Source organism: Nerophis ophidion, linkage group LG04 (assembly GCF_033978795.1).
Source record: "Nerophis ophidion isolate RoL-2023_Sa linkage group LG04, RoL_Noph_v1.0, whole genome shotgun sequence".
Taxonomy (NCBI): Eukaryota; Metazoa; Chordata; class Actinopteri; order Syngnathiformes; family Syngnathidae; genus Nerophis; species Nerophis ophidion.
In genome coordinates, this window is record NC_084614.1 from 40,096,477 (window position 1) to 40,115,760 (window position 19,284).

The following is a 19,284-nucleotide window of genomic DNA, read 5'->3' on the forward strand; positions in this document are numbered from 1 at the left end:
TGTGCTTGACAAGACTTTTAAGCAACTGACAACATTTGGTCATGGTTACTTTTGGTATCTTTGGAAAAAAATATGACATTACTTGTTTTATTGTATGATAAAAATGATTATTCCACATGTTGAAATTCAACCTACATTACGTTTTGTACACCACACAAAACCAGACCACACATGAAATGGCAGTGGTTAAGCCTACCATTATATAAAAGGTGCACACCCCCTGGCCCATCACAAATACATTTGGAATGCCACACATTTTGTGATTTTGTGGGAGGGGTTGGGGTAATTGATGGGCACATTAATCTGTGTGTCGCTTAAGTATCCACAGCCTGTAGAAATGTACATACGGCAACTATGGAGTTGTCATGAGGCAGAGCACATTTACACGTCAACATCAGTCTTGATACAGCTAAATTTTGCCGTACGGCAGATATTTGGGCATACACCATTTTGTTAAACGAAGGCCCTAGTCTGCCACAGAATAAAAAGATGTAGTAGGAAGGACCAGTGTTGCCAACTTAGCGACTTTGATATCTAGTGTGTAATCAGACCCGTATAGATACACACATCTGCAAGAGATTTTTGGAGAATAAAAAAGGGAGGCTCTCGAAAGTGGGAGATATCTCCTGGGATGAAACGGTTTTAGAGTGGCAATAGTGAAGATGTGTGTGTCTTTTACTTAGTGGAATTATTAAGATGTATCAGGGTTGAAGAAAGTCACCATTGCGTCTCACAGCAAGACTGGGATGCGTTCAAGGTCCTCCAAACTAAGTGTGAAATCTAGAAAAATAATGTCAATGAAACAAGGACATACATATTTTGAAAACATGTGGGTTTTCTTACAAAGACTAACATGAACGCATGTATCTCTTTTCTCAACAAGGTGCTGCTGTACGCTCCTTTGCAATCTAAAAACAGTCACAGGCTGTGATGATTTATTTATTCATTTGTAGTTTTAAACACATTTGTTGTGCTTTTCATGTTTTTTAACACAATTTTTGTCTCCTCCAACAGTATTTCTGATCAGCGTGTTTGCTTTATTTATTTACTTTACTTTATTGCTTTTAGTTCTGAATTGGCAAGCTGTGCGGAGTCTTGATATAAAGCAGCAGAAGTGGATCCGGAACTTTTGCCACATCGCTGCTTTGCTCTGTCCCCTTTCCCTAAAGGCTTGGATTGTGGCTGTGTAGCTTATTTCTCCTGTTAGTGCTGCATATCTTTAATTTTGGTGATTTTGCGAGATTTTTCTCATAAATTAAAGGCCTACTGAAATGAGATTTTCTTATTTAAACGGGGATAGCAGGTCCATTCTATGTGTCATACTTGATCATTTCGCGATATTGCCATACTTTCGCTGAAAGGATTTAGTAGAGAACATCCACGATAAAGTTCGCAACTTTTGGTCGCTAATAAAAAAAGCCTTGCCTTTACCGGAAGTCGTAGACGATGACGTCACCCGAGTGAGGGCTCCTCACATCTTCACATTGTTTATAATGGGAACCTCTAACAAAAAGAGCTATTCGGACCGAGAAAACGACAATTTCCCCATTAATTTGAGTTAGGATGAAAGATTTGTGACTGAGGATATTGACAGAGAAGGACTAGAAAAACGAAAAAAACAAAAAAAACTTAAAAAAAAAAAAAGGTGATTGGATTGTGAGGGATTGAGATGTTTTTAGACACATTTACTAGGATAATTCTGGGAAATCCCTTATCTTCCTATTGTGTTGCTAGTGTTTTAGTGAGATTATATAGTACCTGATAGTCGGAGGGGTGTGTCCACGGGTGTCTTGACGCCAGTCTCTGAGGGAATTAGTCACATCAGCAGCAGCACGATAGAAAAGTTCCGGTGATCTCCGGTAAGAGGCTACTATTTACCACAATTTTCTCACCGAAACCTGCCGGTCGACAAGTGGTCGGGATCCATATTCGCTTGACTGCTCTGATCCATAGTAAAGCTTCACCTCTGGGAATTTTAAACAAGGAAACACTGTGTGTTTGTGTGGCTAAAGGCTAAAGCTTCCCACCTCCATCTTTCTACTTTGACTTCTCCATTATTAATTGAACAAATTGCAAAAGATTCAGCAACACAGATGTCCAAAATACTGTGTAAATGCGCGATGAGAAGAGACGACTTTTAGCCGCTAGTGGTGCTGCGCTAATATGTCCCCTCCGACTCGAGACGTCATGCGCACGAGTCATCATACGCGTCATCATTCCGCGATGTTTTCAACAAGAAAATCCGTGGGAAATTTAAAATTGTAATTTAGTAAACTAAACCGGCCGTATTGGCATGTGTTGCAATGTTAATATTTCATCATTGATATATAAACTATCAGACTGCATGGTCGGTAGTAGTGGGTTTCAGTAGGCCTTTAAATCACTCTTTTAACAAGTTTTCTGTTGTGTCCATGTTTTATGTTTCACCTCCCTTTTTCATCTTAGACCATGGTAACCAGGACGGTAACATGCACATTAATCATTCTCTACAGTATTCGCTGCTATCCATCCCAACCTTACTGATCGGCCATCCCACCTCAGTAACTTGGCTCATTGTACATGTTAGAAATGGGAAAACGCAGATCGGAATGGACCTAAACCGATTTAAAAGCCCTCTTCAGTCTCCTATTTTATAAAACTACTGTAGATACTTTTGCCATATTTCTCATTTAAAAATGTGTTTTTCTTTTTAAAAGGCATATTACATGTTAAAATGTTGGCGTTTTGGATAAAATAGATTTAATTTCATTTAAACTGTCAGGGCTGATTTGAGTGTTTTGAGTAACAAGCTGGGTCATGGAACAGATTGAATTCATAAGATGAGGTACCACTGAGGTGATATTTATTTGTCTTTGTTGCCTAAAAATATCTGAAACCGAATTTAAAAGTTGGTGGCCAAATTACACATGCGAAACGTCAACAGAATTCAAGCAAGGTGAGAATTTTGTACAGTGAAATTAACATGAGTGGCAGTTCATATAAACATAAAAAGAAACAAGGAAAAAGGAAAGAAAGGAGACCAATAGTAGCAGTTGTGTATTTGCGCTCTCAGCTGTGAGGAGTTTTTCCTCCTGCTCCGAGCGAGGCGCAAACCCAGGTTGCTGACAAGAGTGGTGAGCATGCTGACTACCAAGCTAAAAGCCAAGGCTATTTTGCTCGATAGCACAGGGTTTAAAGGGTCCTGTATTGTGTCCTGTACCTGATTTGTTACGCCACTGCTAACCAGTGTATTCATACTGAGGCCTACTGCTTCTCTGCCTGCCACAGATGGATTGTAAGAGGTGAATCAACCACCATTCCTACTGTGCTGGCTAAAAAACGGATACTAAATATACCCAGCCTTATGCAAAGTAGCTCTTCCTTAGTTTCCCTTAGCAATTCCAAGTGATCGGCCAGAAGCCAGGTGACAGCATGCCACAAAGTGCCATCTTGTGCCTTAGCTGGTGCCATCCTGAGCCTCTTGGCAGCTACGTGTCTGCTTATGTGCTGTTGGCCTAATCTCCAGCCTCGTTGGTGCCATGTGAAGGGGAACTGACCGTAAAGGGCAATAGCTTGACTTCTGGCACCGACAACCAATTTTTTTCCCCCCAAGTGTAACCTCTCACGTTAGAACGGATCAAAAAAAGGATGGATTTTTGTGTCTGTGAGCTAAGACACAAGGAGTAAAACATTGATCTGAGAGGAAATGCACTGTTTTGCAAAAAATGTGTCCATAATGTAACTCCACAAGTTCACATTGACGCCAAACGTTGGGAATGAAAACAATTTTTTTAATCAACTATTTTATCATACTAATTAAAATCTCTACACTGGTGGTGGAATGAACATCAGGAACTTGATTATAGACCTGCGCAAGACTGAAATAGGCTATAAGATTATTAACAAGAAGCATAGCGAGAAGGACAGATACCAGTCGATTGCCCTCGCTCCGGAGCTCCATGCGAGATTTCACATTATGAGGTAAGCTTGACTGTAAGCAAGGTGAGGGAACAACTGAGAATTACAAGGGAGGAACTGATTAATAATATTGAAGGAGTTGGGATCACAGTCAGTAACAAAAGCATTAGTAACCAGTGTTGGGTTAGTTACTGAAAAATATCAACTAGTTACAGTTACTAGTTACATTATTTCAAAAGTAACTCAGTTATTAACTCAGTTACTTACACCAAAAAGTAATGCATTACTGTGAAAAGTAACTAATTAATTACTTCAATTTTTATTTTTATTTGTTTTAAGGCTCCCATTAATGCCCTTTTAGCCTTCATTTCAGTACTGTTAATGCACTAGGGAATAACACAATCTGTTGATCTACTTGACAAGCATTTGCATCACTGAACTCTGCTAAGCAATGTGGTCTACATATAACATACTACGAGTGGGCGATATATCGAATATACTCGATATACCGTGGGTTTGTCTCTGTACATAATGGAAAATTACTATATCGTGATATTTGAGTATAAGTTCTCACGCATTTGCTTTTAGTGCGGACATTACACTACAGGTGTTACACTTTCTTGTCTGTCTTTCTCACAGAGACACCTTGTTACATACTGTCACGCGTGTAACGTCATACACCCTCGTGGAGCAGAGAGGTAACGGCATAGGTAGCGTTAGCTGAGGTGCAAACGGTGCGATGCGAGTGGTAATACAAGAGAGAGAAGATGCGAATCTGGTAAAAAATTAAGGAAGAAGAATGAATTCCCAAGAGTATTCAGCAGATTAACACTGTACTGAAGCCCAGAACATTCTACGCATTTCCCCAGTTTTAGTTTAGAGATAAAGAAAGATTGGCCTGGCCCACTAGGATCCCTCTTTATGTTCGTGAACTTTATAATCTATACATTTAGAGTGAAGTGATAATAAAACACTCTACACACACACACAGCACGCCTCTTGTGACACAAGAAGATTCAGAAGAACGACACTGCAGCTCGCCGATAAAAGAAACTCAGATCTTCTCAGTTTCTAGCTGATACTACATAAAAAAATTACGGAAATTAACGCAGTAACGCATCATGTAGTAACGGTAACTGAGTTACTGAATATAAAAAAATAACATGTTAGACTACTAGTTACCGCGTTAGTCCCAACACTGTCAGTAACAAACTTTGCTATAATGGATTCAGATCCTGATGTGCCTGCATTGTCCCCCTGCTCAATAAGGCCAAAATCCCACCTGCGATAGTGCAGGCCTGGCAACCAACTTCAAGAAAATCAGAAACACTCCCATTATAACACCCCTCCAAAACAGAACTCTCGCTAATCCTTCCTACTACCTACTTCTGGGTTTCTCGACAAAGTAGTAAGCCGTGTTTTGCATTGGGATCAAAAACTTATTTACTTCAATCAAATACAAATGCATGTATTATTTTTATTTCATGGAATAGTTTCTGACTTGTTGACATGCAACCTCTCTCTTTTACAATATACCAACCATAAACATTCTGGATGATAATACCCAGGCCGAGAATGTTAGACATGATTCAGGACTTGTGTTGTGGTATTTTTAAACATGTTCCTCTGGTTCAACTTATTGAAAAATGTGTTGGATTTTCTGCTGCTGCTAAAAAAAAAACACCGGGGGCATTTCCAGACACTAAGATCAAAGATCTTCAAGGAAGACAAGGATAAAATGTTTTGGTTTCTGTGTATTCCATAAGTATTTATAGAGTCAGTAGCTTTGGTTGGCAAATATGACATTTAAAACAAGAAGGAACATCTGTTTGAAGAAAGCTGCCAACAAGCAGTGACAAAAATCCTCCCCCTCTCTGCAAAAACATTTTTCAGGTTTCTTATCCAACAGTAGTTTTTTTTTCTTCTTCTTATTCATGACCAAGCTGTCAACGATCATGAACAACCTAGGTCATGGAGCATCAGACACAACATGACAGAGTTTGCACTGTCTGCAGTAGGAGAAGATAGGATGTGATATGATAAGCCTGGAGTACGAAGAGTGGGGTTGAGGCCTTAGGGTACAAGCTGCCAGGAGAAGTGACACTAAGGTGATGGTTGGCATCTCGAGTTCACTAAAGATGGCGATAACAAAAAGCTTGAGGGTCTGCGAAACAGCTTTTAGTCTCACCTTCATCTTTTTATGATTAAAAAAAAACTAAGTGCATTTGTATTTTGTAGCAGAATTGAGACATTTTCAATACGTAAATGTAGTTCGAATGGAATCAAATCAAATCGTGAATAATCAATTTAAAACCTTGTAAATCAAATTTAATCCATTTTAGAAATTGGCCAATGATAGCTGGCTCTATTTATAAGTGTTAAAACTACAAACCCCGTTTCCATATGAGTTGGGAAATTGTGTTAGAGGTAAATATAAACGGAATACAATGATTTGCAAATCCTTTTCAACCCATATTCAATTGAATATGCTACAAAGACAAGATATTTGATGTTCAAACTCATAAACTTATTTTTTTTTGCAAATAATAATTAACTTACAATTTCAATAAACATTTGGGAACTGAGGAGACACATTTTTGAAGCTTTTCAGGTGGAATTCTTTCCCATTCTTGCTTGATGTACAGCTTAAGTTGCTCAACAGTCCGGGGTCTCTGTTGTCATATTTTAGGCTTCAAAATTTTTAATGGGAGACAGGTCTGGACTACAGGCAGGCCAGTCTAGTACCCACACTCTTTTACTATGGAGCCACGCTGGTGTAACATGTGGTGTGGCATTGTCTTGCTGAAATAAGCAGGGGCGTCCATGATAACGTTGCTTGAATGGCAGTATATGTTGCTCCAAAACCTGTATGTACTTTTCAGCATTAATGGTGCCTTCGCAGATGTGTAAATTAGCCATGCCTGGGACACTAATACACCCCCATACCATCACAGATGCTGGCTTTTCAACTTTGCGCCTATAACAATCCGGATGGTTCCTTTCCTCTTTGTTCCCAAGGACAGAAATGTCCACAGTTTTCAAAAACAATTCAAAATGTGGACTCGTCAGACCCTACAACACTTTTCCACTTTGCATCAGTCCATCTTAGATGATCTCGATCCCAGAGAAGCCAGCGGCGTTTCTGAATGTTGTAGATAAATGGCTTTCGCTCTGCATAGTAGAGTTTTAACTTGCACTTACAGATGTAGAGACGAACTGTATTTATTGACAGTGGTTTTCTGAAGTGTTCCTGAGCCCATGTGGTGATATCCTTTAGAGATTGATGTCGGTTTTTGATACAGTGCCGTCTGAGGGATCGAAGGTCATGGTCATTCAGTGTTGGTTTCCGGCCATGCCGCTTACGTGGAGTGATTTCTCCAGATTTTCTGAACCTTTTGATGATATTATGGACTGTAGGACTGTAGATGTTGAAATCCCAAAATTTCTTGCAGTTGCACTTTGAGAAATATTGTTCTTAAACTGTTTGACTATTTGCTCACGCAGTTGTGGACAAAGGGGTGTACCTCTCCCCATCCTTTCTTGTGAAAGACTGAGCATTTTTTGGGAAGCTGTTTTTATACCCAATCATGGCACCCACCTGTTCCCAATTAGCCTGCACACCTGTGGGATGTTCCAAATAAGTGTTTGATGAGCATTCCTCAACTTTATCAGTATTTATTGCCACCTTTCCCAAATTCTTTGTCACATGTTGAGGGCATAAAAGTTTAAAGTTAATGATTATTTGCACACACAAAAAAAAGTTTATCGGTTTGAACTTTAAATATGTTGATTTTGTAGCATATTCAACTGAATATGGGTTCAAAACTATTTGCAAATCATTGTATTCCGTTTATATTTACATTTAACACAATTTCCCAACTCATATGGAAACAGGGTTTGTACGCGGATTGTGCAGATGAGTTTCTAAAGACATTAAATGCATATAATATTCATATAAATCATATATTTGTGGACTTCTGGATCTGCCTCCCAGGAGCCTGTTGGCCATGGAGACCAGCTGCTGGGTGTCTGCCACACCGGAGTCGGTTTGGAGGGACTGGAGGAGATGCGGATGAGGGGACATGGCTGCAGAGCTAGCACTGAGCGCTGGGAATGAGAGGCTTCGCGGTGTCTTGGCTGGGTGAGCAGGTGTCGGACACGTCAGTCTCCTTGGACGTATCATCGCTCATCCATGTGGACTGGACACTGGCCGAGAGTGGAGTCGGCTGTCTTGGTTGCTTTGATGGGTCTGCTCCTGTCTCTGGCCATGCTCCCTCCACCCCAGCGGACGATGGCATGGAACACCGCAGAGGCCACCACAGTGGATATGTTTCTTTTACTTTTTATTCATAGCTGTATGTAGAAGTTGTCTGGTTGTATCTGCTGCTTTAATGTCTTTAATGTCCTCTGGGCTTCACGGTGGCAGAGGGGTTAGTGCGTCTGCTTCACAATACGAAGGTCCTGCAGTCCTGGGTTCAAATCCAGGCTCGGGATCTTTCTGTGTGGAGTTTGCATGTTCTCCCCGTGAATGCGTGGGTTCCCTCCGGGTACTCCGGCTTCCTCCCACTTCCAAAGACATGCACCTGGGGATAGGTTGATTGGCAACACTAAATTGGCCCTAGTGTGTGAATGTGAGTGTGAATGTTGTCTGTCTATCTGTGTTGGCCCTGTGATGAGGTGGCGACTTGTCCAGGGTGTACCCCGCCTTCCGCCCGATTGTAGCTGAGATAGGCGCCAGCGCCCCCCGCGACCCCGAAAGGGAATAAGCGGTAGAAAATGGATGGATGGATGGATGGATGTCCTCTGTGTTCTTTGATGTTTGATGTTGGGATATGTACTATGGCTATGAGTTGTTTTTTTCCCTTGGCCTCAGTCTGCACCCCCTCTCCAGGACCCAGGCTAAGACCGATTTTTGAATTTTATTTTAATCTTCTATTTCCCCCCCCCCTTGTTTACCTGTATCTCATATTTTTTGGAAGGGGCGCTGGAAGCCGGCAGACCCATCAGCAATCCTGTTCTGTCTCCCTGTAATGTTTGTTTGATTTTGAATGGGATTGTGCTGAAAATTGTAATTTTCCTGAAGGAACTCTCCTGACGGAATAAATAAAGTACTATCTACTCTAATCTAATCTAATCTAATCTATAATAGCATCACTATTTTGCGGGAATTCACTTCCAACTTCTGAGGTTAATGGAACAAACCATTTTTCCTAGGACCCACAGAACTTAACTGTTTGAGCTCACCTTAGCAGAATAAAAAAACATTGTGAACACTCTTATCAGTCACCACTGTCTTTGTCTCTGCGGGGCCACCAGCATACACACATAACCCATAACTTTTTGAGCTATGTTTCTAATTAAGGCCCGGTCTATATCAAGCCGGATAACTCCTTAAACAAATAACTATTTAGCCTAAGCCCAGTGTCAGACACACTAATCCATTGTTTAAGGTACCCCATCTTAGATCATTTTTTACACAGGTAAATGTTCCGTCTTTGTCTTGAATCTGTGGCTCTTAGCGCTGTATAGACTCATTAATCGTTTATAAACAGAGTTTGTAAAGGAAGTGACGTCAGAAATAATGCGCCACAGCCAGCTTCATAACAACCGGTTTCCACTCGGAGGTAACCACTACAAAGATGGGGGAGAATTATACTGACATGTGTTTTGCCTTCTTTTACATGTACAAGCGCTTGCAGAAATCACACATGAATACCTTAAGAAAAGGAAACGCATGATTGCTGCTATTTCGGATAAACAACATGTCAGACAGCAACATAGCAATGTTGAGCAACGGCTTAGGACAAGGCCTGAAAGAACAGCAGCCTGGTGGGATATGTTTGTCAACGAGTGTGTTGTGCCAGAGGAATGGCAAGAGAACTTTCGAATGTCCAGGTCAGCTGTGATTCTACTTAGCAAAAAACGTAGTCCATTTGTCGAAGAAGAGACAACAAAAATGCGGGCTCCTGTGTATATGATAAAAGAGGTAGCATGTACTTTGTATAACCTGCCCGACGAGGGAAGACTACGGAAACCAGCGAATGCATTTGGACTGGCAAAGCAGACTGTATGAGCCATTGTCCACGATGTATGTCTAGCGATTACTCAACATATAGTTTTAAATAAATGATAAATGGGTTGTACTTGTAGTCATAACTACTGTGTAGACGCTAAACCAACAGTGGTTGTGGCCATCAATTATGACCGCCAATTTTAGCCTCCAAGCACAGGCAGGATTGCAAGAATGGACAATGAAAGTGAAGGCAAAAGAGTGAGGAGTGCCCGGACCAGATATCGAAATCCCTAGATCGGTTGTTAATCACATTATTTACTTTCACACGTCCATTAAAGATTTGATTAATTTATTATGGCTCAGGTGTGATTCACTACAATAGGGCTAGTCTAACAGCTGCTGATGGTGAAGCAAGCAAGGTTTACTGTTAAAAGAAATGTGGCAATAGGCTACCGTATTTTCCGCACTATAAGGCGCACCTAAAAACTTAAAATTTTCTTTAACGCTGACAGTGCCCCTATAACCTGGTCCGCCTTATATATGGACCAAGATAGAGCCACAACAGGTCTCACAACTAGGGTAAGCAGCCGCCGATTTCATTTTCCCCTGTAGGAAAAGAAGCGCGCAGTGCATGCTGGGATATATGACTGCGCCAGTCCGTGCCGTTTCATTTCCATTTGTGTGTTTATGTAAAGACCCCAAAATCACTCCTACTGAGAGACATGATTTCAGGAAAGCAGGAATTGTCACTGAACTGCTAGACAACAGCAGTGACACTGACTCCATTAACGATGTCTCGAAATAGTGCAAAGCAACAACAATATATCATTAACTCAATGTTGCTCAAAAGACAATGTCACGCAACACAACACACAAAATAAACATGTAAAGCTCACTTTATTAAGTTATTCCTCATCCACAAATCCCTTGAATTCTTCTTCTTCAGTGTCCTAATTTAACATGCCACAATAGGTTTTGCAACTACAGTAAGCAGCCGCCTACCTTATTTTCCCTCGTAGAAGAAGAAGCGCGCGGTGCATGCTGGGATATATGACTGCGGGAGGCATGCCGTTTCTGTGTGTTTATGTAAAAACCCCAAAATGGCTCCTATTAAGAGACACGCTTACGACGCAGAGTTTAAACCCAAGGCGATCATTCACACAGTAGAACACGGGAATAGAGCAGCAGCGAGAGAATTTAACATTAACAGCAGCGACACTGACTCGTTTAATGACGACTTCGACTAGACGGGGCCGGATACCGTATTCGCCCAACTGTTTAATTCGAACACTGAAGACAGGGATGGGAATGATTTACAAAATCAGCTGACATTTTTTTAATCCTAAAACACCGCTTTGCGGAAGGCCGCACCCGAGTACACACGGAGCACTTGCCTGCTAAGGAGGTCTGGGGGCATTCCCCTCCCAGAAAAAATTCTAAATCTATGTTAGCTTAGGATACATTTCCTGCTATTTTGAGTAATAATCTAACAATATTTTCCTGACCAAAATTTCACATTTATTAGCAAATATTTTCATAAAAATGTATCATGTGATGAAATTTACGTATACAAGTTTTACACATATATCAAATTCTTGCACACTTTTGGATTATTTGGAATTCTTTGCCTTGTACTGATAACTAGGTCAACGCAGAGTAGAGTTGTGCGGTTTGCGGTCTCATCCGCGAACGTGGGTCGGGAGGGTGACATGACGAAAAAATAGATTTTAAATAGATTCGGGCGGGTGGCGGTTGAACCATTCGGAAATATATATACATAGTTAAATGTTATGTTGAAGAGGTTCATTTAGCCTACTGACGTGTATTTATAAATGGTTGATTTATATAGGTTAGTAGGTAAAGTGTTGTACCTGACAACACTTCACGGTACAGTCGATATATCATCTCACAGACAACGTCATGCTAACATCACGTGACACCTCTGATGAAGGCTGACAACACTTCATGGTACAATCCATATATCATGTCACAGTACATGTTGTTACCCAAATACGAAAAACGAGCGGCACTCTTTGAAACAGGTTGTGGGCATACTTTTATTTTGAAGTGTCTCGTTTGGTCTGTCGACTGATGTAGGGAAGCTACTTCCGGGTATGGCCAACGAGGTATTTGTTTGTCATTTGTTGGTATTTTACTTGGTAAAATGTTTGATCCACATGCTGTGCATGTTATTATTTTTACGTTTGTAACGTGCTTTATTCATTACAGTTTTCACGTTGAATTTGAAGGGAAAGGAAGCCTTCAAATAAATCAGTTCAAGAAAGCCGTTGTGTCTGTGCTATTTGGAGGGAGTTACACTTTCTAACCTCATTAATGCCTTGCATCGTCTATATTAGATATACTGTACAACAATGGGCGGGTGGCGGGCGGTTGTGGCTTTGATAAAATGTTGGTTTGGGTGGATGGCGGGTGGTTGACGACTTTAGTGATGCAGTTGCGGATGATATAATTGCCTATCCGCTAGGGGTGTAACGGCACACAAAAATTTCGGTTCAGTACGTAGCTCAGTTCAGAGGTCACGGTTCGGTTAAATTTCGGTACAGTAAGAAAACAACAAAATATAAATGTTTTGATTATTTATTTAACAAATTTGCTAAATCTTCCACCAAAAACATTTTTCTTAGTGGAATATTTGATGTGAAGTGATCGGAAACTTGGATAGGTCAATAATTCATAGTAACATTGATTTTGATTCAATATTATGCTTTGAGCAATGACAGTTTGGAAGAAAAAAAACAGCTTTGTTTTATTAGTCAACGTTGCAACTTTTTCTAAATTACATTTAGCCTTTAAGCTTTTTTATTTCACTTTTGTTTGTTTTTGTTCATTTTAATAGTAATTTTAGAATGTGCCATGGGCCTTTAAAACATTAGTTGTGGGCTGCAAATGGCCCCCGGGACACAGTTTTGTCACCCCTGCTATAGATAACAAAAAATAAAATCTGATAAATCTATGGTTAAAAAGCAGAGCCTGGCGACGCATGCACATTTATCATAACTCTCTCGCTCTCTCTGTCCCTCCCTCACGAATGTTGCTGCTGTGCAGCACTTTTTTTTTTTTTAACCCCTTCTTAAACCTGAACGTACATTGAAAATACACGCAACCCTAACTTAAAATGCCGGGCATTTGAGTCATTTAAGAAACTCCACCTGGACAGCTCCGCAAAGAGGATATATCCGGTGAAAAGAGGAGGTATGGTCAGTCTATCGCTGCTAGCATGCCGTGTGTGGTTGTTTTTTTGATTGATTGAAACTTTTATTAGTAGATTGCACAGTTCAGTACATATTCCGTACAATAAGTTTTTCAACTTGTTTAAGTCGGGGTCCACGTAAATCAATTCATGGTGCCTCGGTGTGCATTGTTTACACAACGTGTGGTGTGCTACTTAATATGTCCGTGTCGTTCGGTACACCTCCGAACCGAACCGAAACCCACGTACCGAAACGATTCAATACAAATACACGTACCGTACGTTACACTCCTACTATCCGTCCATCTCTAACACACAGACAAAAACCACCCTGGCCGGCGCCAAAATCGGCGGAAATCCGCGGATACGCGGAAAATTCCCATCCCTGTGAAGAAGAAGAATTTGAGGGATTTGTGTATGAGGAATAATTTAATAAAGTGAGCTTTACATGTTTATTTTGTGTGTTGTGTTGTGTGACATTATCGTTTGAGCAACGTTGAGTTATTGATATATTATTGCTTTGCTCTATTTTGAGTTTAACTATATTGTAATTGCACTAACATTTGATTTACCGTAACAGTATCAGACTGTTTTTTACATGTTTATTGAATCGGGGAAAATAATAAAACAGCTGTTTATTAATTTTGGGAGTGAACGGAAGTATCAGAACGCTGGTTTGTAATCTATTAATAAAGTTTGACTGACCTATCTGACTGTTTTGTTGACATTCCCTTTAGCGCAGCTCCATCTAAAGGATGCATAACGTACCCCCAGCCTCTACTGTAGCATGTATTCTATGCGCCTTATAATGCGGTGGTGCGCCTTATATATGAACAAAATTTTAAAATAGGCCAATCATTGAAGGTGCGCTTTATAATCCGGTGCGCCTTATCGTGCGGAAAATACGGTACATCGAAATACTTCAAATACCAGACTGAGGGGTAAGGGTACACTCCCAGGTAAGAGGTGACTATGACATAATATATGCGCGTCTGCCATTTTTCGCGCATGCTCACTAGGTCGTTTTGTGCCCGCGGACGGAGGAGTTTGGGGGCTTAAACCAAAGCTTAAACAATGGCATTGTGTGTGTGTGGACAGGGATAAAGTTAGGTGGGTTATACCCTGTATAGCCTTAGCCATCTTAGTGTAGCGGCACCCTAAGTAATTAGCAGACTAACAAACAAACTAACAAATACGACAATAATTACATAACTTTCTCCTGGTGGAGGTAAATATTAACATGTCCACCGATCTGTGCATTTTCCTAATGATTCCAAACATTTTTAATATTTTCTTAAGTAAAAATAGCTCTAATTGAACATTTCCAAATCAAATACATGGCAGAATGTGCAATCCCCTCATTAACTGGGTTGCATTTGTATTTCCAAAATATTTTTTGCAGAAAAACTTCTTATACACTATAACTATCGACAGCCTGTGTAATCTAATCGGACAATAAATTGCAGGGTAGAATCATGAGATTATGACAATACTGAAGTGTAAATTGTGCCTCCCCAACCTTCAACTCCACTGCACGCCAGTGATCCACACCCGTTTACAAATTGATCAAAACAACAATACTTACTTGCTACTTCCAGCGACGCATTTCGACTGACTGCCTCACCCAGGTAATTACGGGCCACGCACACATAGACTCCTTCATCAGGTTTACTTCGCCGGCCATGTACGATTCGCAGGAAGAAAAGGGAACCACTGGGTAAGAGCATCCTGTGAGAGCGAGGGTCCTCACGGTCCGTCTCGACCCGATCCCCATCTTTGTACCATTCTACCATGGGAATCGGACGGCCCTCTGCCTTGCAGTTGAGGGTAGCTGGCTCCCCCTTGGACACAATCAGATCTGATGGATGTTCAATAATTCGTGGAGCAGCATCCTCTAGCCTGGGTCGAGATCCTGAGGCAAAAAAAACGCAAAGAGAAAATACAACACATGAGAATTCGGATGCGATCTTGACTAGAAAGCTATACTACACATAGAAGGATGTAAGTATGGAGGTCGATTTGTGTGTTAAATTTCTGTACTGATTTTTTTGCGAATTAATTTTGTAAACTGAAATTTTTTTTACATCAAATTATGCTGACAATTTCATTGAAAATACATTCAGTGGTTTAAAATTCAGCGAATAAAAGTTCAGTGTTCAAAAATCCAGTGTTCAAAAATTTGCTGCTTAAAAATGCAAGACTCACCTTGGTAAATTACGACAGAAGCAATTGATCCTGTCTCAGAACCAGGCACTGAATTTTTCAGCATTTAATTTTTTATACTCTGACTTTTTTTACATTGAATTTCTATGCACTGATTTTTTTACACTGATTTTTTTTACACTGACTTTTTTTTTTTTACACTGACTTTTTATCCACTGATTTTGTTTTCACTGATTTTGTTTACACTGAATTTTTATACACTGATTTTTTTACACTGAATTTTTACACAATTAATTTTAAAACACTGAACTTTGATACGCTAAATTTTAATAATTGTAATGGTAGTTTTTCAATTTACAATAATACATTGTAAAATGACTGGTAGCCAAGGCGCCTACATTTTCAGTTCATTTTTTACATGTACAATAATTTGCTGTAAAACCATTATAAATTTATGGTAAATTATTGATGCTGACAATTTTTACCGGTAAATCAAAAATGTTTTACTTTATTTTACAGTGCACTCTCACGACGGAAAAAGCCACATAGCAGTTTTACGTTAAAAGCTCAAAATATCACATAGTCCTAAAAGAAGGTGAGAAAAACTTGATTTATTGAAAGAAAAAGGGGCAAAGTACAAAGGTACGAGTTTCCGTTGCCCTGCTCCCTCTCAGCCCATCGCCGTCTTTGCTAACATGAGTGTTGAACAAAAGTAAAAGTATTGCTAAATGCTCATTAATTAATTTCATTAAATTATATGTATTTTGCTTTGTTTGGTGCGTGTGTGTTATGTGACTGTAAGGCATACATTGGATTTGCATTATATCTTGAGGGGAAAAAAAGATTGTACCACTGTGAAGATGAGTAATTTAATTAATTAGAGAGAAGAAGATCAATTACAAATGTACGACCCTGTAGTGACAAAAATGACACGCTGTCATGTGAGTAAGATAGGTAAAATAATCCTAGGAGGGTGGGTAGAGGGATACTGATAATCATCTACTCAACTAAAGGGCATTGTGCTGATGGCAATAAAGAATACTGTCTGACACTTAATGTAATTACATACATAAAGATGGAGAAATTGGAAACCTAAAATCCTTGCAAAAACCCTTATCCTGGTGGTCAAAACAGAAGCTTTAAAGTTCTAACGAGCCCAGTGGGAATGTAAAATGGGGGGTTTTATGGAGGAAAAGACCACTGTGAGGGTGTGACCTAAATATCTTCAAAATAATGTTTAAATAGTAAACAAGACGCTTAAACATGTGAAAAGATCTCTATCGGAGGAAATCACTCTTAAATAAATGATACTGAGGCAAAAGTAAGTGGACTAACTAGAAATTATAGTGAAGCATTTTAATACCCTGGAGAATAAAATAAACAGTGCAGCTGCATGTTTATACCTGTACTAAGCTTTTGGGTAATAAAAATCAATGTCACACAAGTTTTTTTTCTAATATTCTCCAAATGTCCAATTCACTGTGAGGGCAAATGTACTGGATCGTTGAGGATGAAATCAAATTGTTTCCCTTGGACAACTGGAGTATGTGCAGTCCGAAGGGTTGCATTGACAGTGGTGTATCAAACCAAAGTCTGGACCCTCTTAGGACCTATTAGCGGCTGGTGAACATGGACTCCAAGAGAACGTAAGCAACTCTCATAGCTACATGATGGATTATGAAACCGCACAGGTTGCTGGACAGGAATGATGCAAGGAGAACAATTAAATCCTGGATCAAATGCAAGCCAAAATTAGGACCTTGACAATCTAGCCTGTCTTTGGGTTATGCAAAGTAACCAAGATTTTGTGGCGTACAAGTAAAAGTAGATCACTTTGCATGCTTAAATGGGAACTGCACTTTTTTGGGAATTTTGTCTATCGTCTACAATCATTATGAAAGACATGCCGACGGATGGATTTTTTGAATGCATTCTAACTTAAGCCAATGAGAGGTCCTCTATTCCACCCATAAAATCCAATAAATAATCATCCAAAAACCGCCAACAATACTCAATTTGTATTCCGTGACTTGAATATTAACCAAGTATTAGTGATATTGTTATTTTATGCACGAACGCAGACAAACTATTTTTATCCGCAATGTGATCACTACTGTGTGTCCCTATGTTTACATCATCGAGTGGTCTGCTGTTTCCTCGCTTCCCTGCTGCTTAGAAGTTATTGTACATCATAAATCATGCTTCTCACCTGGAAAGTAGATGGTTGAAAATGTATTTAGACAAGTTGGCACACTTTAACGCCATTTAGGACCCAAAACTGGTAAAAACGACAATAAAAAGGTATTCCATTTCTTCACGAGGATTATGAGTCATTCTTCATCTAAATGGGAATATATGAACATCCCAGCAGTCGGCTTCCTAATGACAACAGACCTTATACAGTACAAGTTTCCCCCCCTAATGTAATTAAATGTGGTGAGCCGCCAAAGCATTTTATTATGGCCACACCCTGAAAATAAGGGTTTTATTTTTTTTTTACTTGAAGACAAATTCAAATAAAATAATATATTGGAGCCCCCAAAAGAAAACACAAAGTCCGGCGCTATTTTGAACTTTTCTTTCGTGAGTCCGCTCTTCCCCGAACACAAAACATTTCCTCATTCTCTGCCAATCAACTTTAAGGCACTGACGGAGTGTTTGCCAACACGGGCAAAACTATAACAATAAATTTAAACCACAAAAACATAAAACATTAACATTAGCTGGTCGTTACAGTATAAATTGATATATATAGCCTTTCCCTTGCACACAATTGACAAGTGATATTCCGAAAACTTGACCACCGGAAAAAGACTTTGATTACCGAAAACTTTGCTGCCAAAACCGGATGTAAACAAAACGCACGCCACTGTCTGGAGCGTTGTCAGCATGTCTGCGATGTGGATCTAATGAGTTTATATATCGCAGATATACCCGTGGACATCGGTTTACAAAATGTGTAAATATTAAGAGGACAGTGGCGGCATTTAAGAAAAAGTCCAACTGGAGCAAAAGCGCCAAGCAACTGGGAAGTCATGCTTGTTGCTGCGAGCCTCTTTAGTTAGTTACATTAGGGACAGAAGTTAAGAGTCTCTGAACACAACAACATTTTATAACACCAGAATAAGATGCTACATTTGTTTTTAGTTGTTTTTCATTTCAAAAAGTAATTAAAAGTCTGGAAACACTTGAAAAAAATAAAGTACAATGTGCAAAAAGCAGCAACAATTGAAAATATGGCAAAACAATAAAAAAACACATACTGTATGTTAATACTAATTCTTAATAACCGATTTTTTTAAATGTACTGTTTGTATACATTTTTTAGCCTTTTTAAAGAAAATCATATCATAGCAAATTATACAAATTACATAGTGATGATACCCATAACCACGTCCCCACCGCCACAGGTGTCTTGGAAGTTTAGGGGAGACCCTGCAGTAAGGTATGTGTGTTGGCTCTCATAAAGTCTGCAGTGAGTAATAATCAGTGATGAAGAAAAAAAAAAAAAAGGAAAACATTGTGATGCGTTACTTAAATAAACGCTCCGTGTATGCTTAAAATTATCAAAAAAAAAAAAAAAAAGGCCTGGGCAATATGGCCTGAAAATAAAACCCCTTTTTTAAAAAAAGTTAATTTACGATTTTTTTCCAGTTTGTTTCCCTACTTTTTGAATTGAATACAAATGACAGAGATCATTCAAAACAGGCTTTTTTTTTATTTGATCAAAAACTAGTATATAGAAATGACAATGCATATATTGCATCTTCCTTATGGCAAAATTCTAATTTCAATAATGTTCTTTATAGACCAGATCAAAATTATATTTTTTATGGAATCATTTTCAAAAACTAATCTAACACTAATAAAATACTTCTGTTAACAAAAATGTAACATTGCACATTATATGCAAATAAATAATTACTCCCAACATTGCGTTTAACAGTAAAAACTTTTGTTATTTTTTGCAAATATCAGCTCATTTTGAATTTGATGCCTG

General features: G+C 39.3%; 1 protein-coding gene across 2 annotated transcripts in view; it reads right to left on the minus strand.

Annotated features, from left to right (window-relative positions):
• Window positions 1–19,284, minus strand: part of robo3 (roundabout, axon guidance receptor, homolog 3 (Drosophila)) — a 251,253-nt gene that overhangs the window by 199,946 nt on the left and 32,023 nt on the right. For both annotated transcript variants that reach the window (XM_061898046.1, XM_061898045.1), the window contains exon 2: window positions 14,707–15,033. In XM_061898046.1, the coding sequence (XP_061754030.1) occupies window positions 14,707–15,033 (327 nt within the window). The remainder of the gene's footprint in view (window positions 1–14,706; window positions 15,034–19,284) is intronic.